Below are 25062 nucleotides of genomic sequence, written 5' to 3' on the forward strand. Positions count from 1 at the left end.
ATGATTATACAGTAGGAGGTAGTGTAATACTGCAACAGGCAAAAATAATGCCTATTTTAATGTCCATTAATGTGTATTGTGATAAACTGTGTAGTAAAAAGGACAATGTATAAAAATCATCCTATAAAAATGTATTTGTCATTAGTCCCTGTGACTTATCAGTCCAAAACCCTGTTTAAACTTTATTTTGGTAAAATATTTTAGATCTCCACTGAAATTTTAATACCATTAATATGGTATTTTTGCATTGCAGTGTTGCATTAAGTTTCATAATGTTCCAATTTATAAGAAAAACACTACACGAAGAGCTTCACTGATATTAATAATAACCTAACCGACGTTTGTCATTTGATGCTTGACTACTTCAGTCAGTGAGCTTTCGACCTGTCGTCACATATTTCTGTACCTACATATTTCGGCATCTTTGCACTTTGCCCTCGTGTAATTTCAGCTTTTTAAGAGCTACATTTAGTTTAACTCGCTAACAGTTAATAGCGGTCTGACATCATTTAGAGTCTCCACAAAGGCTGTAAAGCTACATGTTTAAAGGTATCAGTCTCCTGGGCTCACATGTGCCCCTGGACCGAGCTGCGGAGAATCCGGAGGCGAGACATGACTTCATCCCAGTCCAGGTAGGCGCCCTCCAGGTGTCGCAGCCTGTCTGGTCTGCTGATGTAGCTCTTCCGGCCGTGCAGCAGACGCCAGTTATCGAAGGTCACAATGTCGCCTGCAATCAGCCAGAGATCAGATTTAACAGGTTGATTTCATGTGAGTTAGTAATTAGATTTGTCTCCCTCACAGAGGAATCGGAGACAGCTGCAGCACAGTTTGTAGTTGTTCAGCTGGAGATAAAAGGCTTCAGACTTCTCTTTTCATCCTTCACACAACTACTTTCATCACTTTTAATGTGAACAGCATCTAACACAGCACAGACCGGTCAACCAGTTAAGGTAGATGATTGCCCAATTAGAGCCCAGTTCTGCTTGAGGTTTCTTCACGTTAAAAAGGGAAGGCTTTTCCTCTGCCACTGTCGACAAGTGCTGCTCATGTGTGAATGTTGGGTTTCTTTAAATTAAATTAAAGAGTACAGTCTTGATCTGCTCTATATGAAAAGTGTCTTGAGATAACTTTTGTTGTTATTTGGCGCTATATAAATGAGCCCTATTTCCTGATTTGGACGATCAACCTGCTCCTCTCTGTGCTGCAACATTTGAGTGTTATGTTTCCTCGGTTTACACTGAGGAGTCTGAACCTCTACAGAAATAGCTGAGTAAAAGTTCTGTTAACAGTTTAACATCTTGAACTTTAGAGTTTTTCAGATTTTTGAGGTTTTTATTAAGCTGTTGCAAACCTTACAGAGTGCAGAGCATGCTGGCAGGATGTGTCAGTACTGAGTGGGAATACAGTGAAGTATTATCCTTATGAAAACAAAGTTTTTGCTACATTAAGTTGAAAACTGATGAAATAATGGAGTGTTTTACTTTAGTTTTGTGATAACAGTTGATTCAGTTGACTGTTATAACTTTTCCAGGAAATAAATAAAAGTATACCAACTCTATGTTAAGAAATTGAAATGACTAATGTGTCTTAATTAATATGTAAAGCAATTATAACGTTGACAGGTATTATATGTAGTCTAACTATCATGCCAGATTAGTATCTACAAGCTACAGTCTGACTCTGCTATGTGAATGAATCTGCCACATTCCCAAATCATATCCTCAGTATTCTTAATGTTAATAAAAATAATAAAGGCTTGTAGAGCTGAACCGTCTCTGCAGCGAGCACGTAGAGCTACGATAAGTCCTGAGAGGAAAATATGTCGCCCAGCCACCAACCAGGCTGCTTAAACATAAAGTCAAGTGAAGTTTTAACACTGTTAAACATTTTAATGCTTCCATTTTGATGGCTGGCTGTTATTTTGCTAACATAAAAGCTGAGTAGGCAGGAGAAGGAGACCACTTTCGTCAATGTCAGACTCAGAGTACGAAGCTGTGGCTATTTCCTGGAAACAGTGTGTTTACTTGTTCTTTTTTTCCCCCAACATTATCAATGACGGCACTTATTAGAGTGTGAATACTCCTAACAGGTACAAGTCGTCCTTCAGCAGGTTCATTTCAAGTGTACTGAACCCTTCAGCATCGTTACACTGGATGTTTGCCAGCACTGAATTAAAGCTGCTGCTGCTGCTGCTGGTGTTGAAATGAGTGGCAGCATCCTGCTACAGTTTAATGTGCTTACTGTCACATAAAACATCATTATTCCCTCTGTGTGTCTCTGGATGCTGCGGACCCTTTGCTGAGCAGTGATTATTTAAAAGAGGGTCACACCACATAAAGGTAATTTGATCTGTTTTACAGTGACGGAGATGACATCGACCGTCCTGATGTCATCATGACCTTGTTCTGTTGTGTTTACTCTAAACCTGAATGGATGTTTCTCTGAGAGCCTCAACTGTTTTAGTTAAAACATTGAGCATTTATATTCTATTATTTTCCATATGACATCAGTGGGGTTTTAAAAGGAGGTGCACACTGACCTGGCTCCATGCAGTAGGTGACCATGTTCTCTGGTCGGTTCATGACATTCACGTAGGCCTTCAGCGCTCGGTAGAAGGGCTGAACCTGATGCAGGGGCAAGTCCAGCACTGAATCTCTGGTGGCGTTATTGTAGTTTATCCTCGCGACTCGACCCGCGGCATCAACGCTGCTCAGACAGAGAGAGAGAGAGGGAGCGAGAAGGACAAACCGTAAGATGATTAGTTTCACAGAAATTAAAGTCTTCAGCTGAAGTTAGAAAATGTATCTGCAGCAGTTTTGATAATCAAACACTGTTAAATTCCAGTTTGTTAGAGGTGGGGATTTTCTGTTTTTCTCTTAAATTAAATAAATCTTTATTTGTATAAAATGACTGTGTTTTTGACTGTTAAAACAAGCAGCTTGAAGATTAAGTTTCAGCTCTGAGCTTCATCAGGGAATGATTTGAAATGTTTTATTTCTTCACTCAACACATGAACTGACACTACAACACTAACAGTACATCTCTACGCTGCTTTATCTGCCTCCATTTTTGTGTGAAGGTATATTAACTGTGAACAGCAGATGGCAGTGTCCTCCTTCAAATATCTACCCCACACTCAATGACAAACCCCTGCATCATATTTTAATGCATGTCATTTCCAATTAACATTGTCTGAAATGTTACAGCACAGAGGGGTTTACAAATGAGCGCGTGTGTGTGTGATCTAACTGGCCGCCTCCACTCACTCGATGATGCATTTCTTGGACTGCAGCATGAAGTCGCAGTAGTCCATCCCCGTGTCGGTGAAGTCCACTTGGAGCGAGGTGAGGGTGTCGAAGGCCTCAGGGTCTTCTCTCTGCAGCTGCTCGGCCATGTGGAAGCCATCCACCACCTCGCTCTCCCCTCCGTCCGCTGCCTGGTTGATGCAATGGAGAAACTGCACCTACACACATGCCGCACAAATGCTCGTTTTTACAACTCGAAGGGCATAAAATCCAAGTACCAACAAGTCGAAACAAACACGTACAAAGGCTGCACATGAATTCATAAGTGATAACATATCTGTTTAGTGCAGTTTAATGCTCTAATAGGATCAAGTAAATCAGATTTTACTCACTCCAGGTGCAAAGTGTAAGGCAGGGTAGTCTGTGTGGAGACTGAGCTTGCCTGAAGTGTAGGCCACATTGTTTGCCATGTATTTGTCTTGGACCTGCCATGTGTGCCTGAGGACAAAGATAACATGAGTTAATAAACTACCACGTTAATTATTTAAGTTTGGCTATGGAAGATCAGCAACGACAATTAAGCTGTGTATAGAGAGAGAAGAAAAAAAAGAGGCTGAGATGAGATGAACTTTGCTGTGATCCCTGAGGGGGAAACTGGGCAGCTTCACAGGAGCGCTCAGACTGGAGCTTCTGAAGGAGATACTTCATTGAGATGCAGCAGGAGTCCGAGCGCTAATGAGCTAAAGTTATCTCCTTGTGTTCTGTTTGCCTGCCTCGTTTGGATGCCTGACTCGTAAAAAAAAAAAAAAGAGCAGTCTAGTCCTTTCCTAATGGCGGGGTCTGCAGCTTCAGTCTGCAGTCTCTTTTACTTCCAGCAGCATGAGCTCATCCGCTGGCAGTGGAAAAGCTTTACGCTCCAAACCTCTGTTCTGACTGAGTGCACCAGGTAATTCGTCTGGCTTATAAAAAGCCGGAATGCTTTTAGGTTGTTTTCTTCGTCTCTGTCCTCAAGTAATCAGCGCTGCAATAAGTCAAAGTGATGAACTCCCTTGTGATGAAAGGGGCCAGCAGACGCTCTCTCTAAGCGTCTCAGAGGAACCAGACTGAATCAAAGCTACAGATAATTGAACAGCACACACATTTTCCTAAACACTAATGTTGTAAAGTGAGAATCTTTTATCAAAAATATCTTGGATGTGTTTCTTTTATTTTGTGTGGTTCCCTGGAAATAAAGGTAAATAAAAGGTCTTTTCTATTTAACTTTTACTAATAACACTCCCTGGGCTCTGCTCCAGTAAAAATACACTGAGTGGAAAATTCAACATTTCAGGGTTTAGAGAGGCCTTAGATTATTAAACAGTGGCTTGGCTGAAGATGACTGGAGCAAAAAAAATGGGTCTTACCCGTAGAAAGTCAGCCTGAGATAACCGATCCTCTCTGCGAGTCTGGCCACATGGCCTTTCTCTGGCGGAGCCCCCTTCAGGTAGACGATGCCGACGCGACGCAGGGCCAGGAGCCAGGCCAGCGCTGCCTTATCGTCACGCAGGACTTCCTCGTAGTCTGCTGTGGGAATACGCAGATTGCTGTCCCAGTAATAACGCTCTGAGAATGAGAAAGAGGACAACGGAAGAAATGTCTTTTAGTGTTAGCAGATATTTTCATACATACAGCCGATTTCTTTTTTTGTTTTGTCTGATGAGGAATAAAACATTTCTGCAGTGCACCGACATGAAGATTTCCATCCACCAGTGAGTCTTTGTCCTGTCATGTAGCTGCTCTGTTAAACAAACAAATCCTGTACAACCAGAAGCAGAATCTGCACTTATCATAACTTCATCTGATGCTTTATTTTTTCCTCCCCACGTTCAGCATGTTCCTTTAATGCACACGCTCTCTCTCTCCATCCTGCATGAATAAATCTCAACCATTGTTTTTACTCGACAGGATATTGGCAGGTTTATGCCGAGGCATAAATGATAGGAACATATGGACGCCATGCAGAGAGCATTACATCACAAAGATACGGAGCGTTTTCAAAACAGGGAAAACCTGTGTCGACATCACACCGCGGTCTGGTACATCTGATAAAAATGGACTAGAACCACCCAGGTGTGCAGCAGAGATGAGCAATAGAGCGTGCCCAGTCCCTAAAACTTTCCATAACACATGCACCACTACCTTTAGAAACACGTTTTCCCTCTGAGGCGACTTTTTAAAAAAAGGGCAAAAAAATGTGCACGGACAATGAAAAACAGGTCAAGAATAAGAATGAACGCACATTTTCCAAATAAAACATATGTGTAGTTGCCATTTTTCCACTCTTATAAATAAAACTTAATTTAAAAACTGCATTAGAAGCGACAAACAGTATGAGAAAGTTTATGTTTGTGTTAATTAAATCTATTATTGGTCTTCATCTTATTAAAAAAAAAAGCCCTGTTTCATTTACTTTGCAGCTTGCCACTGCATGCAACAGTCTGCACACTTCAAGATGAATAGCTCACTCAGAAAAAGGCTGCATGTCTCTGTCAGACAGACAGAAGTGGAAAAAATCCTCCCAGAGCTCTCCACCCAGCTGGCTCGCCTCCTTTTTCCATGGAGCCTCTCTCTCCAGCGACTTCCACACAAACAGCTGCTAAGTACATTTATGGGAAGAGGAAGGTTTAACTGAGTAGATTGTGTACCTGTCTGATGTTTGTGGCTCCTCCTTGTGTGTCTACTCTTACTCTCTCTCTCACTTTCAGTGCTCGCTGACTTTTAAACAATGTTCCAACCGGCTGCATCGCAAACAAGATTACAAAGCCGCAGCCTGCAGGAGATGGACACGCAGCTGGGAAAAGCTTTGCTGAAGTTCACGCGTAATTTATCACTATCTAAAACTTTAAAAACCATTGTGACTGTTCACTCTGAAGGCCGTGATTTTGAATTAGCGCTGTGGACTCGCGTTGCATCGTTTTTCAAAAGGCAACATCAGTCAGAACCCACAGCGATGGTCGTCACTCGCGGACCTCCCTGCAGGCTTGTGTCACAAACAATCAGTTTCTGGCTGCACAGTTCAAAAAGGGTCAGGAACTCCCCGCTTGTTAAAACTCAAGAGGGTGGAAGGGAAACAAAGGCTAAGTATGAGAAACTGGGGCAAAGGTCAAGCCTGAATGTTACAATTACTCTTGTGAAACCTGGACCTGGGTGTCTTGTACAGGTGCAGCCGTGTTTCAGGCTCCCCTGGTTTAGGGTGTCACCCGTGACACAGAGGCTACAGCTGCGGTCGCGCTGTACATATACATCAGCTGTGCAAGTCCTGGCCGCAGTTCAGCCTGAATCTCATTTTGGAAACTGATCACGCGTGCTCGCTGTCGAGTGAGGTAACACCGAGGCGACCGCCGGGGTCGAACAGAAGATGAGAACTTCGCATAACTATCATGTAATCAGCTCGTAACGTAGGCTTGGTTTTTAAGTGGGAAGGATAATCACAAATCTTGAATGTGAAGGATCACGAAGACGTTTTTTTAGCCTCTTTCTAACTCAGACTGGTCTCAGATTAAAGAACAAATAAAGGCACTTGACACCTGAACTGTTGGAGATCAAATCTGGTCCAATGTGGAACAAATAAAAACAGTATTTTACAGTCAATCCACAACGATAATGTGACATCTATACTTAGTAGTTAATGATTAAAATCTTCAGTTAGAACATAGAATGCATTTATTGAATACAGTGTAATGATATAAATTTGGCTACTTTAGCTTAAATGTTGATATATTACAAACAATCCAGTAATATAATACATCATAATTAACTCTCTGCAAGTGCTTTTGACACTCAGTTTGACAGATGATGCTTCTGGACTTTGACTGGATTTTTTAAATATCAACTTTAAGTTCAATGACACATGACAGGTGTCGCTCAATGCTAATGTCGCTCTGTGTCTGCTGGATGTGTAAATAGACAAACTTTGCCATTAGCTGGCTATTACTTAATACGGATGTAACTTTACATAGTTTTAAGACTGAATCAAAATGAAGAAGTTTTGGGTCTGAAAACCAAAACAAGCAGCTGAAAGACACTAAAAACTCAGTAAATGCTGCTGAGGGTAACAGCAGAGTTAGGTAATAGTGACCCTTTTCATGTGAAAATAGTCACTTGATCCACCGCTTATATAAAAAAATTGATTATAGCTGCTTTAAGTAAGATGATCTTAGTATTTTAATGAATCACTGTAGAGCTTTAAGTGAGCCTCTGAGGAGTGGACTCGACTCATGACAGAAAAAGTGACTCTTCACAGACTTAAAGAGAGATGTGAGGGGTGATTGACACCTTTATACTGTCAATGTTAAGGCTTTAAAATGAACTAAAAAGCAAATAAACTGGACAAAGGTTGCAAAGATCGGCTTAAAGGAGGACAAACTGAAGATAAAGCGAATAATGTTAGATGACTCATCTGAACCCTAACATGCTTTCATGTCAGCTTCGGTTGCCCTGCAGCAGTCAATGCTGATGTTCTGGTCTCATTGGTGTGTAACACTCACAAACACCCTCTTATTCACCACAGTTTTTTTTCTTTTCTTTTTTTTCTGGAAAGACCTCTACAGAGTGTCCACAGAGTCAATGAGAAATCAACCTCACCCTCTCTTGCATAGTTTCCAGCTGCAGTTAGCAGAGATACAATGTCAGTATTAGCATGTGTGTGTTTCTAAGTATCCGTGTGTGTGTGTGTGTGTGTGTGTGTGTGTGTGTGTGAGAGTGTCAATCTGAGACGGCCTTGTTTCTGCTGGGTGCTCATTTGTGTGAAATCAAGTGAGGTTTTTCACAGGAAAGACAGTCCTGGCGTGTGTTTGAAGGGACACCTCTGACAGTCTGACAAGATAGTATATGTGCATAACCCCCCCCACACACACACACACACACACACACACTCCTCCTCTCCCTCTCTCTCTCCCTGTTTCCCCCCTCGGTCGTGGTCTGCTACAGTGGCTTTTCCAGATGAGGAAACCTGAAGCCGCGACTCCTGTGGCTGTCATGCAGCTCTCTCCGCTCACTGTGCTCTGTCTGTTGAAGCTCGGAGGCCTCTGCATTCACTCTCCTCCTCTGCAGCCTTTAGAGCTCTGCTTCATTCGCTGCGGATATCCAGAGAGCTTTGTTTTGTCTTGGTTAAGTTTTTTATCACAGAGCTCGGATCAGCTAACTTCAATGAGCCATCTGTGGAATGCACGCTGATGGGTGCAGAGCCAAACAACCCCTTTTCTTTTTTTTATTTAAAGAAATATTCTCAATTAATTCAATTCAAGCTGTTATCTACGGCAAAAACACATTCTGGAGAGTTTACTAAAGACAACTGCAACACCTTGCCTTATTTCAGCATCCAAATAAACCATTTTACTATATTTCGTCTACATTTTTAAAACATTTGTTTCAATAAAAGTTGACAGTCTGCTACTTTTTTCATTGTTTACAATACATACTAAATAACTGTTGTGTCTCTGCTAATGCCTGGATGTGAATAAGGATTACAGACTATTATTTGGAGCATGTTTACCATCCAAAACTCAGCTTGCGAACAGCTGCATGAACAAAAATCTGCTAATGAAAACAATCTGATTTATGATTAGCGCTCCTGAGAAGACACAGCAGCCATTACGCAACCGTACCACCAACATTGTCTTACATTCATTAGCGTTAATTTGCTACACAACTTGCTAAACTAGATTAGACTGATGACTTAAAGCTGCAAAAATATTTGTTAAATTCATTTTTAACAGCGTATAGCATCATAGCATGACTGATTAAGACAGGAAAAAGTAACTTGGGGCTTTATTTTGCCACATTATTTATTTGTCCTTGTAAAGAAGAGACATATTCAATCATATTTTTTCCCAAGACTCAACAGTCCAAATATTTGAGTTCCCAGTCAACAATTAGCATGTGTGTATGTGTTTTTTATAGTTGACCTAAAACTCTGCATCTGTGTGTATCCATGGAACCGCAAATTCAACTCCTCCCTTTGCCAGTTTCGACAAACGCACCTTTATTTATGAGACAGACCTGGATGACAGAGCAGCCAGCCTCTACATTCCCAGTTTGGGGGGGTGAGACAGACTAAGCAGTGTTTTCTCACTGCAGAGCTGCGGGCCCGCCGCACGCTAATCCAAACTCAACTCTTTCTCCCTCAGCAGGCCTGGGTTCCCAAAATGTTGTGAGCCTTGCAGTAGTTTGTCAAATTAGATCCTTTTTTTGCCAACTTAGACTCAATGATTTCATTATTATTTGAAGCGCCAAGCAGGACGTCTGCCTCGCCAAAAAAATGGAAAAACCCAGTTCTTTTAATCATGATGTAAAGGTGCTGAAATATCAAAAGAGACAAAAATGAAAGGTGATTTAACCCAAATACAGTTGATCCAGGAAGGAATTAGATGAATACTCTCAGAAATAAACTGTGTGGATGAAAAATAGTGACATTTGTTGAGGGAAGGCCAGATTTCTCAAGGAAGAGACGAGTAATATGTGGAACGTTTGGCTGACCACCATAAAAAACAGACTCAGCTGTCCGTTACAGCTCATGAAGCCATGATAAGAGTACATTTTTGACAAAGACACAAGCTTTAGATTCCACAAATTCCTCTCAGGTTGATAACGCGGCATGTTCACGTGTACCAGAGCACGTGCGTGGAAATCCAAATCTGCCGTGAGCTGTAAATGGCGTGTGAAGTGACGGGCAGGTTTTGGAAGAATATAAAAGTCCCCCCCCCCCCCCCGATGGACCTCTACAGTAATGTTTCCAGGAGCCTTACTGTCAACAGATGAGCGATGACATAGAGAACTAAATTCAGACCAGAAGGCGAAGAGGAAAACAGCAGCCAGAAGTCGAATTGACAAATCAGCTGCTACACAAATTAACAAAGTGGTAGAAATATAAGAAGACTAAAAAAACAAATATTTGATCTTAATGTGAAAAAAAGAGGGAAGAATTTAAATGATTGTATAAAATGCTAAAAAACATAAAAAAGTACTGAGCAAAAGTAAGGCAAAAAAGTTCTCATTTAAAAAATATTGTGTTTATAGATGATTTTCCACCGCTGTTAGGTCTCGGGACAGTCTGTTCTAAAGAGTCAGATATAATCCAAAAAACACTCAGACACTGAAAGCGGATGTGCACCCGTTTCTGTTTATACTACATTGGGGTTTCTGCATGTGTCCACACATGTGTGGTTAACAGTTTTCAGCTGCGCTCGGACATCCACAGAGAGTCCATGAGGATGCTCGGGGGAGCAGATGACAAAATTTACATTGTCTGCTGTCCGTAATGGTTATGTGGACGTGGACATTATAATTTGAGCTTTAAAGGGTTTGGAGCAGAAAAGCTGAAAGTTACTGCAGAAGATTTTTTTTATCCTGCACTTTGAAAACATTTAAAGGCCCGTTCAGTACAATACTTTTACGATTTTGTAGTCAAATTTGTGCAAAAACAAGTAAAGCTTTTAAAAATGACCTGAAACAACTTTAAATGTATGAATTTTTTTGGTAGACCAGGGACCAGAGGAGCATTAAAATGTTCAAGCCTTCAAGAGATAATCTGTTTACGTTGGTATCAAAATGTGTTACTAACTACTTTGATAAAGACAAATTGCTTACTTGAGCATTTTCCACCTTGTTTTTAGATCACAAGTGGCCCTTCTGCACAATGCTAAAACCCCCACATATTTGAGGTAAAAAGACACGATGAAACGCCAAGACTACTTTGACAGGCAATCTTCAGCTTAAGGTTAATCATTTTTCAAGTTTTGGCTGCGGCTGGTGACTGGAGGCGTTCTTGGCAGGCCGGAGAAGGATGTAATAGGGACAGCTGTTACAATGACAGAAATCGCATCGCACCTCAAGTGTCGTCACTGTTTTCTGTCAGTCGGACTCTTGAGAACTCTTTGTGTGGGTTTATTGATAGGATAAACTTGTGTTGTGAAATTTCTGTGTTGGGGGGACGATAAAAGGGGTCACTTATATGTGTGTCCCAATTGAGACGATGCATCCTACATAAAAATAAAAAAACCTGGTCTGGGAAAGAGTGGAGGCGAGGCTAAACATGCACCTCTTCCCAGATTTGTACACTTTTATCGCAAGAATGTCACAAATAAATGTATCGCTGCAGTTGAACATTGTCTTTGCAACTTTTCATACCTTTATTTCCAGGAAAATGTCCTCAAATTCCCCTCAAATTTAGATTTAGCTGTAATATCTTACTTCAAATCACACTTGACATGAACGGATTATCTGTTATTGAGGTTTGGAAAAAGATACATCAGTTGTGTCCTCGCACAAGATCTGGGCAAAAGAAGACTTGACTTCTGGGATGAATTTGGAGGAGGCCTTAGAAATAGGACAAGCCTGTTATGATGTATTCAGTCTAGAAATTAGGGCTTAAGGCGATCCAGCTCCGGCATTAGGACATGGCTTATGTGTCTAGTCTTCACTGGATAATTGGTAAAGAGTCAGCTTTTTTGTGTGCGGTAATAATCATTCTGTTAAAACCTTGAGGAAGGCAATTTGCTGTAAAAAATTTGTCTGAATAAAGTTCTGCAGAGTTGTCTTTCACATATTTTGTGAGAGATGGTGGTCCTTAACACAATCCCAGAGGCCTCCCTGTACTAGATTCATTACTATGTTTCACATTTAATAGCGCCTTTAGGAGAATAAGGAGCTAATCAATCTAACATGAAAACAGGGCACCAAAAATATCATGTTATCATACCTTTACCGCAAAGCTTCTAATTAATCTGTTCTTTTTTCTTGTGTTTTATTATTATTTAGTTTCTTTTTAAAGAAAATCTGTTATACTTCTTATTTTATTTAATGTTGTTTTAACCTGTGCTGTTGAATTTAACTTGTTGTGCTTGTTTGCTCTTGTTTTATTGTTTCAAATGTAAATAACTTTGAGCTGCATTTTAAGTTATTATTACTATAAAAATATATCACATACTTTAGGTTATATTTCAAACTCTTCAGGATGAATTTGCAGTAAGCGAACTCTGCTTTTCGGCTGTTACTAAAATATAAAATTATCACTCAACTCGCGGAACAAGAGAAACAAAAACAATCCTCCGATGATGATACAGGAATTAGAAATCAATTCCACATGGTCAAACTACTATTCAACCATTGTTGCTTGATGTGTGAAACCACATCAAACTTTGACCGGCAGAGCAGAAAGAAATGTGAAGGGAGGCAGGCCAACGAAGGTCAGGCAGCGGCACTTACCTCTGTTAGTACAACTCAACACAGTTATCCTGAGTGATCACAGCAAATGACTCAACCTGTTATAAAAATGACATGCTATTTGGCCTTGGTCGGGGTGAGCAATCTAAACAGTTTGCTGAATCAGAGGAGCGTCGTGAAGGCAGATTGGAAGAGAATGATTGCCTTTCAAACTACAGATGTGAGGTAATGGCTAATGAGCTTGTGTGTGTTTGGGCGTATTTACACTTTTTGGAAAAAACCCATTTAACCTGTTTCATATCCGTCTTTTAAATGCCAGTGACATGAAATTAGTCATGATTCCCACTGCGACTAAGTAGACATGACAAGCGCAAAATGTGGGGCCTGAGACGATGACATGGTACAAATATTAAAAGCATCTGGCAGGCGTTTGAGTAAATCACTGACAGATTTATCACCGAAAAGGAAGAGTCACTGCAGATAAGGATGTGAGTGACACGAGCCTTTGGTGTTCCTGAGAGCAATTCAGCAGCATCATTTCCTCCGAGTGACGTAAAAAAGGTCGAAGTTCAAATGCCAGCAAAACACAGCTTGTGTGAGTTTGAAACGTCTGGAATGCATTAATGGATGAGACATAATCTAATGAGATGTAACTCATGTTGACAACTACAGAGATCCAGGCTTTTGACAAAAAACACCAATAAATCTGACAGCCTGCTTGTCACATAGTAGTTGTTTAATTAAATATTTGACTGTGCCACATTTTCTGGTAATCCATCAAATAGTTGTTGAGACATTTCTCTCTGAATCACAAATGTGAACCTGCTCTCAGGAGATCGCTGAAGTCATTTATATTTATGTACAAAATTTGATGGCAATGAATTCAACAGATGTTTAAATATTTCATCTTGGACCAAAGTGGTGGACCAACCAACCAATCCAACCGCAAAGTTAATAAAAAAAGTACAACCGGGCTGTGGGAATGTCAATGGTTTTTAGAGTATTTGGTAATAAACCTCAAAGTATTGAACAAAGATGAAATTTTAAGTGATCAACCAAAGCCATAACAATTCATCCTGGGGGGGGCATGAATGTCTGCACCAAAATGTCATGAAACACCATCAAATAGTTGTTGAGACTTCTCTCAAAACCATAAATGTCAACCATATGGTGGCACTACAAGAAAAGTCAGAGGACCATCAAAGTCATTAAGATTCAACCTCTGGCCAACATGGTTAGATATTAGCCAACCTCAAGTTCAAGCCATTGAAGAAAAGTCTAGGGACCACCAAAGCCAGAGTAAGATTCATCCTCTTGGGGCCGTGAATGTCTGTACAAAATTTCACTGTTAACTATCAGATTGTTGTTGAGATTTTTCAGTTTGTGCCAAAGCAGAGGAGCCATCAACCAACCAACCTTTCCATCGCAAAATAACACACTGGATTGGTGCGGCCTAACCGTAAACCTTGTATCAATTAAGATTCCCCAGTGAAGACAGCTCAGGCTGGCCCAAAAATGAAGCAGTCTGCAAAATCCCCGTTCTTATGAAAAAAATATGTAACAAGACAGGAAAACCACTGAACATAACCAGAGTGTTAAAATTAAAAAAGCTAAATGATCAAAAAGTAAAATACAGCATCTCAACAATAAAAACTGAATCTTGGGATATTGAAGATTTGGTAATAGCGTTTAACAACAGAAAGGCAACATCCCAAAAAATACTTAGTAAGTTAAGTGAACCTAAAAACTTCCACCAGGACCAAAAACTTGTCTTTAAGAGGTCTTCAGTGTTAAACATCAGGCAGTTTGACTGCTAACATGTACAGGCTCTGGGATTTGTTCATTCCCAAGAAAGGAAATACTGACAACTGTGAGCTGTGTTTGGTAAGAACATGCAGATCTTTCCTTGACCCTCACTCTAAATCAGTTTTCCATATGGCAGAGTCAGAAGGGGGTCTGAAAGAGACTTCTGGCATTCATACAGACGCCAGCCTGTAAAGTCCACTTTCTAACTCTGTTTCACATGCAGACTGTACTTCACTTCAGTTCTGTCTAGATGAGATGTGCAAGGACAATAAAAAAGAGGCCCTGACCAAACACACGTGCATTAATTACGTAACAGGAAACAAATTAAAATTGAAGACCTACCTGAAGATCTAATTGAAGATTTATGCATGGAAACTTATTTAAGAGAACAATTTACTGCCAGTGGAAGAGGGAAACTAAAATTTGCACAATAATCACCTGGATCCTTTTTAAGACTTAAACAGTAAAACTGTAAATTGTCACAATGATTGAGTGCTAAACTCTTTAAAATAAATGACCAGCAACAACAAATTCAACATGTTCTAGTCTCTTTCCTATATTTGGGACTGTATAAAACACATTTTAAAACGTTTTCTGCTAATGTATTAAGTGCAGATGGTAATAGTTTCAAGTCTCACACCAATAGCAGCTGCTGCTGAATGACATACTGCGGTTTGAGTTGCACAACACCATAGAAACGGCAAAAGCAGAGGAAGAAAACATTACTCTAGACATGCAGACAGAGGTATGGCACAAGCTGAATAATATCCCCAAAGCTCCAATTATCATGTTGACCTCCCAGTGTCCTGTGTGCGGCACACTTTCACTGTTGAGAACATTTTAACAGGCAAACCTGGGCCTGTAAAAATCTAGGTGCACTGCATGAAAAAGGAAACTAAACTTCAAAACTGCGGACTGCGCTTCAGTGAGTTAACGTCATGGAGAAGTAAAGAGCGAGAATATGAGAAAAATCCTCGGGAGGTGAACGCTGCTCATCATCCATCTTTCAAGAATGTAGACCTTTCCAGTAGTTTTCGGAGCAAGGAATTTCAGGCCGGCGCTCAGGAGGAAATAATTAAACCCAGGGAGTGAGTGAGTGTGTGTGCGTGCGAGAGTGTGTGTGTATGTGAGCACGTCATCTTGTATTGTGTTTTGGTGCATGAGCTTAGCGGTATATTCCAAGAGTGCTCCTGGCTCTGAGCTGAGTGGTTTGAAAAAAAAAAAAAAAGTCTACACTACAAAATGACTATCTGTCTGTATAATGTTGTGAAGGGGATCTGTTTACATTTCCAACATGAATGGAAAAGCCCTGAAACACACACACACACACACACACACACACACAACCCTAATCAGTCTGGAACAGAGACAGAGCAGGAGCCGCTCAGCCCTGTGGGTCCTTCAGGACCACGTGTGTGTGTACACAATCCGACTACAGTCCATCCCCCGCTCCAGTTAAGTGCCGCTACCTTGTTCCAACGCTGAACTTTCTCCTCTGCTGCCTGGCAGACTGTAAAGCGTATTGGGCCATTGTAAATGTACTGTAAAATTAGTCCTCCTTCCAGTCTTTAGAAAAACCTCTTTCCTTAACAACCATGCTATGTTCCTGAGGGAAAAAAATGTGTGGAAAGAAGAGTTTAAATCAGGGGCATGTTTTTTGGTTTTTTTCCCCTCCAGGAAAGGTTAGCAGAGAAGGTACACTCGTTTTCATTTTACCAGCTACAAACTCACATTTGAGGGCTTCTGCTTTATTGCATAATGGATGTGAACGAGCATTCTGTTCACAAACGCTCAATTCCTGCTGAAGTGTCTTACTATTGAGCTTGAAATCTAAATATTTCAATCAAAAATATCAATTAAGTTAGAATTAAAAGAGAGATAATGGCCACAATGCCAGAAACATCCAAAAAAAGGCAGAAAACCATCCAAAAACAGGGTCAAATTAGTTTCCGCTGACTACATTTGAAAAACGTTCATTAACCAACAACAGGAATTAGACGGCAATCTGAATTACTGCCAACGGAGATTCTCTTTCACTTAAATTTTTATATTGACTTGAAAACAGACACTAAATATCATGCAGGAAAGAACACAAATTACAAGCTTTCCAATGCGGTCACAGTGGAAGGAAAATATGAAAATTAGATCATCTTGTATTTTTCAATAAATCGCAGCTACCATGTTACCGTACTGAAGAGTTTGATAGAAAGACCAAAATCAATGACACTGAATAATTCATTATATTTCTGCTTTGAACATTTCTGAAGTGAAAAATTAAGTATGAAATTCGACAGATCATTGAGAATCTAAATGGGCTGCTTTTGGGTTTGGGATTTTTGATATGATGATATACTAAAGGAATTGGATGTTAATGATTAAGTTGTGCATCCAGTGGCATGCAATGTGATGTCCATGCCATGTGTGATTCATTCGAAGACTCATCAATCCTGCTAGCTTGAAACATGTGTACAAGCACGTATCACTGCCTGTCCTACAGGCACATTCTGCTGCTCTCAGATACAGTTTGGAAAGTGCAGTAAATGCATGACAGTGTTTTTCCATCCTATAAGTTCCAAGACAGCTACATCATGATTAATGGCCTCCTTTGTAAATTATCTCTTGGCCATTAGATTAACAATACAGTAATCAATTAGAAAGTAATCTGAAGTTTCAGATGAGCGCAGTTCAGTCTATACTAACCTTTTTGTCTGCAGCTTGTGAGCATTATTATTATTTTTTTTTTTATCTTGTTACAGTTCATTATCCCACAACATCACTGACTTCATGCTGTGCACACATGGGATACACATTTGGGAGAAGATAAGCACTTTCCAATTCAACATGAAGGAAACTTTAACAGCAATGTGTATGTGTATAGTTTTAGTGCAAGTATGATCTCATCTAAGCCAAGCCCCATCTCATCTGTGCAAACTACAGATCACTTACAGTAGCTGCACACACGTATACAACAGCAATCGGTGCCCAGTACCAGTTCAGAACATACAATTATAAAATACAAAGAAAGATGCCTTAAAATGTAAATTAAACATATAAAAAGCTGGACTCACCATTGAGGAAGAGCTCCTCTTGCATCGCCTGTCTTGCAGCAGGAGAAAAACAGCGTTTCTTGAGCCACTCTGCATCAAATACGCTGGTGTGCTGGTCAGGCCACACGATGGACACCTGGTGAGGGAAGGCAAGAAATCCAGATTTTAAAAAAACTTACTGATCCACACTGGCCAACATGTTTTAGATTTTATTTTTCAAATACTGAGACTTTTATTGACTGAAAATGATGAGGTCAAATACTTGCTGGGTAGTCTATTTTAAATGATGCATGATTTTGATTTTCATATCATTTTGCTTGCTTTCAGAGAGAGTGACTGTCTTTCAGAAGAGACTGCCCTTGAAGCTGAATAAAGCAGGACTCTCTTACGTCAAACAACTGAGAAACACATGCAGCACATACACAAAAAAAACTATCTAATTAAATTCAGATTGATTTGTTGATCATCTGCTTCTTTGATAGCTGTGGTGAGAAAGATAAGAAAGCTTGAAACTATTGTTGTGTCCCTTAAAGCATGTTTACTATAATAAGCTATCAAATAAATCTTGGTAAAGCAAACAATGGAGCTGCAATAGAAACGTATTGCCTTTAATTTTCATCAACAAAAGGACATTACAATGAGCGTCAGTCTGGCTTGGCAGCACTGTCACATCACAGCAGTCTGTTTATAGCTGTGTCCCACTTCAGGAGCTCAACCCTCTGAAAGACACAGCTGATGAAGGTGGTTCCTTTGGTGGATTTAAAGGTCAGGCTGTATTTCTGACTAAATTAGATGGTTCTATCCTCACAGATCTTCACAGTTTGTCACCAGACAGTTACTCTTAAACAGGAAGCAAAGGGTAAAGTTTCATGCTTCGTGAATTTACAGAGCTGGTTGGGATGTTTCACTTGAACACATGGTGGAAAACAGGCAAATAGTGCACCAGGTTAGTCTTAATGTCCCCATTTAACTTCTATTTATCTAGAGCATCCAAACTTTTAAATTGGTAATGGTGCACAAATCGCTTCCCTTTGTGCTACCTCTGCTTTCCAACATCATTTTGATTCTTTTTGGCACCAATCTGAGTCTTTTTATGCTGAAAATCTGCCAACAACATGTCCAGTTCAGTACTTTTATTCATCTAAATGATAAATGATGATAAGTAAATGTGTATCTAGCATGCTGAAATAACTACTTCATTTGACACACTTCATTTTACCTCAAGCTTCTTGATCCAAGGTCCTGGTTCAAAACTATTACAATCATAAGCAACGGTGATTGATAGGATATGCGATTTGTCAGTGGATTTCACAGGCTACAATGTGCATGCACACAGCACTTGATTTACTACAGCAGCTCATTACAGCTTCAGCTCCATCTATTACAATGGAGTCAAAAAGAGCAAGCAGCACAAGTGTACAGATAATTTGACGCATAATAGACTTTGAATAATTCCCAAGTGTAACCGTGTTTTCTTATTGATCCCCTTATCTGCTTATTGAAAAGGGAAAATTAAAGTTATTGTACCTGAAATGTTAACATGTAGTTTATTGTGAAACTGTGCAAGTAAACTACTTTATCTCCTCTTTTAGTATAAAGGAAAAATCATATCTTTTGTACGAAAAACAGAGAAACACAAGTGAGGTGAACTCTACCTTGTTGTCATTGGTGACCTCCACAACGTCGACTCCCGTGTGAATATCGAGATCAGCCATCAGCAGTTTCCGGGCCTGAGCCGACTGCAGCGTGCACAGCGGACACTGGCAGTTGTCTCTCAGCCAGGTGAACGGATACAAGCTCTGGCCTCCATCCTCCCACTCCACCTCCAGCAGCCTGTCCTCATCGAGGGCCCGGACGTGCCTCATTGAGTGTCGAGCCTCGGGAAGAGAGGCTGAGCCGAGTGTCTGATGCCCACGAAGCTGCGCTGAAGTCAGACAAGCGCGTAGTGGATTTGCAGCCAGCCCAGGTCTACGACAAGCCCTCAGTGCCTGGCAGGTCATGGCAGAGGTGCTCCTCTGCAGGGCCGGCAGAGCAAAACGTGAAAATGTGCTTAACCACATTTTTGAATGGCGACTATGTCTTCAGATCAGAAAGGGCCACCGACTCTGTAGTTAAAGACAAAGCAAAGAAACAGGATTAAACAACAAGAAGACAGAGAATTACATATGTCCACATTTAAATTGATGAGTTCAAACACTGAGGGTGGATTTGTACATTTATTTATATAGCAATTTTCAAAACATAAATTGTGACTGTGGCTCCACGAGTTAGAGCGGTCGTCCTACAATTGGAATATTGGTGGTTTGATTCCCGGCTCCTCCAGTCCGCATGTTGATGTGTCCTTGGGCAAGATACTTAACCCCAAATTGCTCCGGATGGCTGTGCCAACGGTGTATGAATGTGTGAGTGAATGTTAGGTTCCTCCTGATGAGCAGGTTGGCACCCTGGGTGGTCGCTCATGCCATGAATGTGTGTGTGAACGGGTGAATGAGATGTGTAGTGTAAAAGTGGTCAAAAAGACTAGAAAAGTGCTATATATGTACAGTCCATTTACCATTTTACCATAAATTATCATATTCCACATTAAACTGGGAAAATTGAGCTAAACAACCAATTACAGCTGAAACAATAACTTGATTGATTCATAATTCAACAGAAAAATTTGCAGCAACTATTTTGATAGCCAATTAAGTCATTTTCCAAGAAAAGATGCCAAAAATTATCTAGTGTCAGCTGATTAATTGTGAGTATTTCCTTCATTTCTTTGTCTTAAATGACAAACTGAAACTTTGAGCAATGCAAAACCTGTAGGACAGTTCAACATGTTGCCAAGCAAAAAGTACTTTCTAATCTTGGTCTCCTGAGTGTGTTTTTCTGATAAGATTTTGGGCAAAGCAGCAGCATGACGTCAATACAAAGAGGAGTGTGATTCAAATCCTGCACCCGTGTCAAGTTTTATATTATCCCACGTAACTGACACATCAGTAGTAGGGGTTCTTATCTATACATTTGTTCAACACTGACCGCCACGTATTGATTTTCTATTTGTTTACTATTTAAAATGGGTAAAATATTATTTCATCGTAGAGCTGAGCACAGGGCATCGATTCACTCAGCACTGTAGATATATGCTATGAATTGGCCACTGCTAAAATATCACATAAGGGGATTAATTACTTTGTTGTTTGTTTCATATAAATATGTGGTCCTATGTGTAACAATCTGAAAGCAGTAAGCTTGTTGTGTAATAAGAATGCATGAAGACAGTTTACCCTGAAGTGTAATTAAATAGGTAGATTCTGGATGTTGACACGTCCCACTTGCATAGGTTAAAGGTTTATTATTAACAGGAGAGCGGGGTCAAACATTCAGTCAGAGCCCTGACCATCCTTTGTTAAACAATGCAGAACTAACCATAAAACCCCCACAGGAGGTCTGGTGATTGTGTAGTTTCAGAAGAAGGGGGTCACATGGAAGTCACTATTGCGCCTGTTTAAGGAGGTCACAGGAAGATCACATATCCTGGACTGTGAGAAGATGGAGGATGGAGTCAGATCAACAGCCAATCAGGAGACGACAGCACCTCACACATTATATCTGATTCTGTATTTTTGTATAAAAGGGGTCAGGGAAAGGATAGCAGTCGGACTTCATGAACTGACACACACTGTTGTTCATCAGGGACAGGAAGATCTCGACCCAGAGCTCTGTATGTTTTATTCATTTACTGCTAAATAAAATAGCCTGTGAGACCGCTCATCTTCTCCTATCCTTTCATTTAACGAACACACAGACTGAGCTAACACATAGCGTATGATTTAGCAAGTAGAATTAGCTCAAGTCGAAACAGCACCTCCTTACCTCGCTCGCTCAGTCAGGAGATGCCTGACTGAATTCCTGAACGCTGAGCAGCCTGATTATTTTCTAGATAAATCAATTGATTGATTGACATCAAAAAACAGTGAAAAAAAACCCAACGCAATGTCCTACATCCAAGGGGATGTCATCCATTTCTTTCAGTCTAATTAATGTTAAGGGGAATGTTAATTTACCCATTTAACTTCCATATAACTTTAACACCATAACCTTTTAATTTGGGTAATATTGGCGACAGTGTTCATCCTGATGCTACTTTTGCTTTTCAGTTTCACTTTGAATCTTGGATGTCATTTTTTGACCCCAGTCTCAATCACAGTATTTCTATAATGGGTGTCTGCTGGAACTGAGTCCAATTCACTACTTATATTTACCTAAATTATGATGCATGATGTTTAAATATGCAACTACTGTAATTCACTGGCATAAGTGGTGTAGCTGACTTAATTTAGCACCTTATTTTCCACTGGCTTTTTGATCCAAGACTAGAGGACAATTAAAAGGCAGCAAATTCAGACGTTTCACAATTTTTCAAGTGTGTCCTAAAACAACAGTCCATTTCAGATTAGTTTTTCTTGCTGTAATAATTCCTCCTGCTCATACTGCCCATTAGAAGATCCCTTCATAATGCACTAACAATGTAAGTGATGTAAGTCCTTCCTCTGTGCAAAATGTGAATCTGAAGCTAATATGAACCTTCAGCGGTCCAAATGAGGCAAACAAAGTGCAAATCTTTCAACATTACAGTCTTTTTAGTGCCAAAGTCCCTCTTTTTGTTACTTTATTTCCACCGCAGTTCAACGGGGAAACACTGTCTGAGGAAATACAAAGAGGCACTTTTATGCTAAAAAGACTGTAAATGCGGCAGATATCCACTTGCTATGACTACCTCAAGACTGCTGAAGCCTCATATAAGCTTCAAATAAACTTTTAAAAGCATTTTTGAATAAAATGACTGCATGGACACACTGTGGACGTTGGCCCCCATCTCGTGAAAGCACATTTGAAGGTGATCTTTTAATAGCCAATATGAACAGGGTGAATGATTACAGCGAGGAAAACTTCTGTCAGTGTTCATTTGGGTACCTGGCAGCTGTTTTAAGACAGACTTGGAAAATGGTGACGCTACCTTTTAACTATCACAACTCAACGGTGTTTGTGATGTTGTCGCTTTCATTTTGTCAGTGTTTGTGTTGGTTTTACTGTAGCCTTTTAGATCCAAAACTTTATTTGAGTTTCTTACTTTGCCTGTTTATTTGCAAATGTCCAAGTGTGAAATGGGGTCATCTAAAAATCTTACAGTAAGCCCTTTCACAAACTAACAACCTCAACTGCTCTTTGACTCTGCTTATTTCTTGTTTCACTATTTTTAAGTTATGGCATCACTACCAGCAGGTGTATATTAACTTGATTAGCACACAGCCTTCATCATCTGTGGTCATCAGTGGCGTTAGAAGTATTCAGATCATTTACTTAAGTAAAAGCGCCAATACAGCAATGTAAAAATACTCCACTACAAGTAAAAGTCATGAATGAAAAATCCTACTCAAAGTAGAAGTAGTGGTTTGATCCCTCTGACTGATATATTATTATAATCAACATCATTAGATTTTTAATAGTGAAGCATCAGTGTTAGATGTTACTGTTGTAGCTGGTTTTAACTATTCTAGATACAGAATACAGATAGCAGTACTTACTTTAGCAGTTACTTAGTAACCTGTATTTTGTTACATAGAAGAGTGGAAAGTACTATATTTCCCTTTGAAATGCAGTGTAATGGAGTGACTATAATCAAGTAAAGCACAAATACCTCAAAACTCGAGTATATGTACTTAGTTACTTCCCACCATCACTGCTCTGGATGCAACCAAACCGTGTGAGAACAAAAGCTATCATTACCCTCCCTAGTTTCCTGGTGTTATTTTGTTCGCTTACATTGTAGCAGACAGCAAACTGAGCAGCTTCACATGATGAGTTTAAGCCTGGAGACTTTCACTTTGAAGAGAGAAACACACATAAGCTACACCGGCTGGTAGGTATAGAGCTCAGTCAATGTAAACGCGCCCCCCGGCTTTTCCTCATACACACACACATCAGTCTCAAAGCTTACCGGGTTTGACCTACTTCCAACTACACAACAGACGACTCTTTTGTTTTAAATTTAATGTATTAAAGTGGCACCGAAAAGCAGGAAAGTAAACGACACAGTTACCTGTTATATGCGTCGCGTCCCCGTCAACACAAATGTCGGCTGTGCAGACTGAAAGTAGGTGAAAGGTCGACCTGGGAGGCTGAGCGCGATGACATAATCATTGCATGCACCGTGCCGCTGTTTTAAACCCAGTTGATAACAGACCCACCAGAGCCAACACACGACATGATTTCACAAACAATAGAGATATACTGCTGTAGTCACGCCCTGCTGGTTAAAAAAAAAAAGTCTATAAACTAACATAGTTTAAAACGGACGGGGGACGGTTTAAATATGAGGAAGTGCAAACTTAAAGTGTCTCTGGAGGGAGGAAGTGGCTATTCATATCATTTAGAGAAATACTAATACAGTAATGTAAAAAATACTCCATTACAAGTAAAAGCCATGCATGACAAATCCTACTTAAGTAAAAGTTTGCAAGTATTAGCAGGAAAAGTGTAGTTAAAGTATTACAGTAAAAGCACATAAGTATTATGAGCTCGATGTAGTTAAAGTATTACAGTAAAAGTACATAAGTATTATGAGCTCGATGTAGTTAAAGTATTACAGTAAAAGCACATAAGTATTATGAGCTCGATGTAGTTAAAGTATTACAGTAAAAGTACATACGTAGTATGAGCGTGATGTAGTTAAAGTATTACAGTAAAAGTACATAAGTATTATTATGAGCTTGATGTAGTTAAAGTATTACAGTAAAAGTACATAAGTATTATTATGAGCTTGATGTAGTTAAAGTATTACAGTAAAAGTAGTGGTTTGGTCCCTCTGACTGATATATTATTATATGTAACATCATTAGATTATTAATAGTGAAGCATCAGTGTTAGAGCAGCATGTTACTGCTGTAGCTGCTGGGGGTGGAGCTAGTTTACACTAATTTATACAGTTAGCTAGTTTAGTCCAGTGTTTCCCAACCTATGGGTGGAGGCGCTCCAAAGGGTCACCAGGCAAATCTGAGGGGTCTTGAAATGATTAATGTGAGAGGAAAGAAGAAAATACAAAAGTTTTGATACACAAACCTGTTTTCGGTTATTGAACTTTTTCCGTAATCTATGATTTTTCATGAAATATTGGATCATTTTGAACATTTATTAAAATTAAACCACGTGAGAAGTTTAGAAAGAAAAATTACTATTTGGTGCAGCTGTTAACAACTCATAAACATCTGGAATGTGACCCTGACCACACACTGCTTATTGTAAGATGTCAAAAACCAAAAAGGTTGGAAACCACTGGTTTCATCTTTCTCAATGTGTTGTATGTTAAAAGCTGGAGTGGAAGAATAAAGTAGCATCAAATGGAAGTAAAGTACAATTACCTCAAAATCATACTAAGCACAGTACTTGAGCAAATGTACTTAGTTATTTTCCATCACTAGGGGGCAATTTTATGGTTTCGTGGATTTTGGAGACCCAGTTTGAGGAAATTGGTCATTTATAAAGAGTAAAGTTTAAACAAGTAGCCTAGCCAGTTAATCAATTAGCAGAACAACAGAACATGAATCAGAAACTGTTTTAATAATGATTCATCTTCTTGTTTCATGTTTCAAATAAAAAATGCCAATGTTTTCTGACTGTAGCTTCTAAAATGTTTGATTTGTAGCTTTTCTTCATCATATATGACAGTAAATTGAATATCTTTGAGTTTTTTGACTGATTTTTGGATAAAACCACCA

The 25062-nt window shown here is 39.8% G+C and overlaps 1 protein-coding gene across 1 annotated transcript; it reads right to left on the reverse strand.

Annotated features, from left to right (window-relative positions):
* Positions 1-566: 566 nt before the first annotated feature.
* Positions 567-23421, reverse strand: bbox1 (butyrobetaine (gamma), 2-oxoglutarate dioxygenase (gamma-butyrobetaine hydroxylase) 1). Its single transcript, XM_062416653.1, has 8 exons — positions 23388-23421; positions 18955-19404; positions 17321-17435; positions 4649-4847; positions 3638-3743; positions 3267-3463; positions 2540-2706; positions 567-727 (listed from the first exon to the last, which is right to left on the reverse strand). Exons 2-8 carry the CDS (start codon positions 19357-19359, stop codon positions 567-569), a joined length of 1350 nt encoding a protein of 449 aa, XP_062272637.1. The 5' UTR covers positions 19360-19404; positions 23388-23421.
* Positions 23422-25062: the final 1641 nt, after the last annotated feature.

This window comes from Scomber scombrus, chromosome 1 (assembly GCF_963691925.1).
Source record: "Scomber scombrus chromosome 1, fScoSco1.1, whole genome shotgun sequence".
NCBI lineage: Eukaryota > Metazoa > Chordata > Actinopteri > Scombriformes > Scombridae > Scomber > Scomber scombrus.

Coding starts and splice junctions, on each gene's coding strand:
- bbox1 (XM_062416653.1), bottom strand. CDS start 19,359: ATGTGGTTAAGCACATTTTCACGTTTTGCTCTGCCGGCCCTGCAGAGG. Junction 3,744..4,648: donor CTCAGGCTGACTTTCTACGG/GTAAGACCCATT, acceptor CTTTGTCCTCAG/GCACACATGGCAGGTCCAAG. Junction 728..2,539: donor CACCTACTGCATGGAGCCAG/GTCAGTGTGCAC, acceptor GGCTGATTGCAG/GCGACATTGTGACCTTCGAT.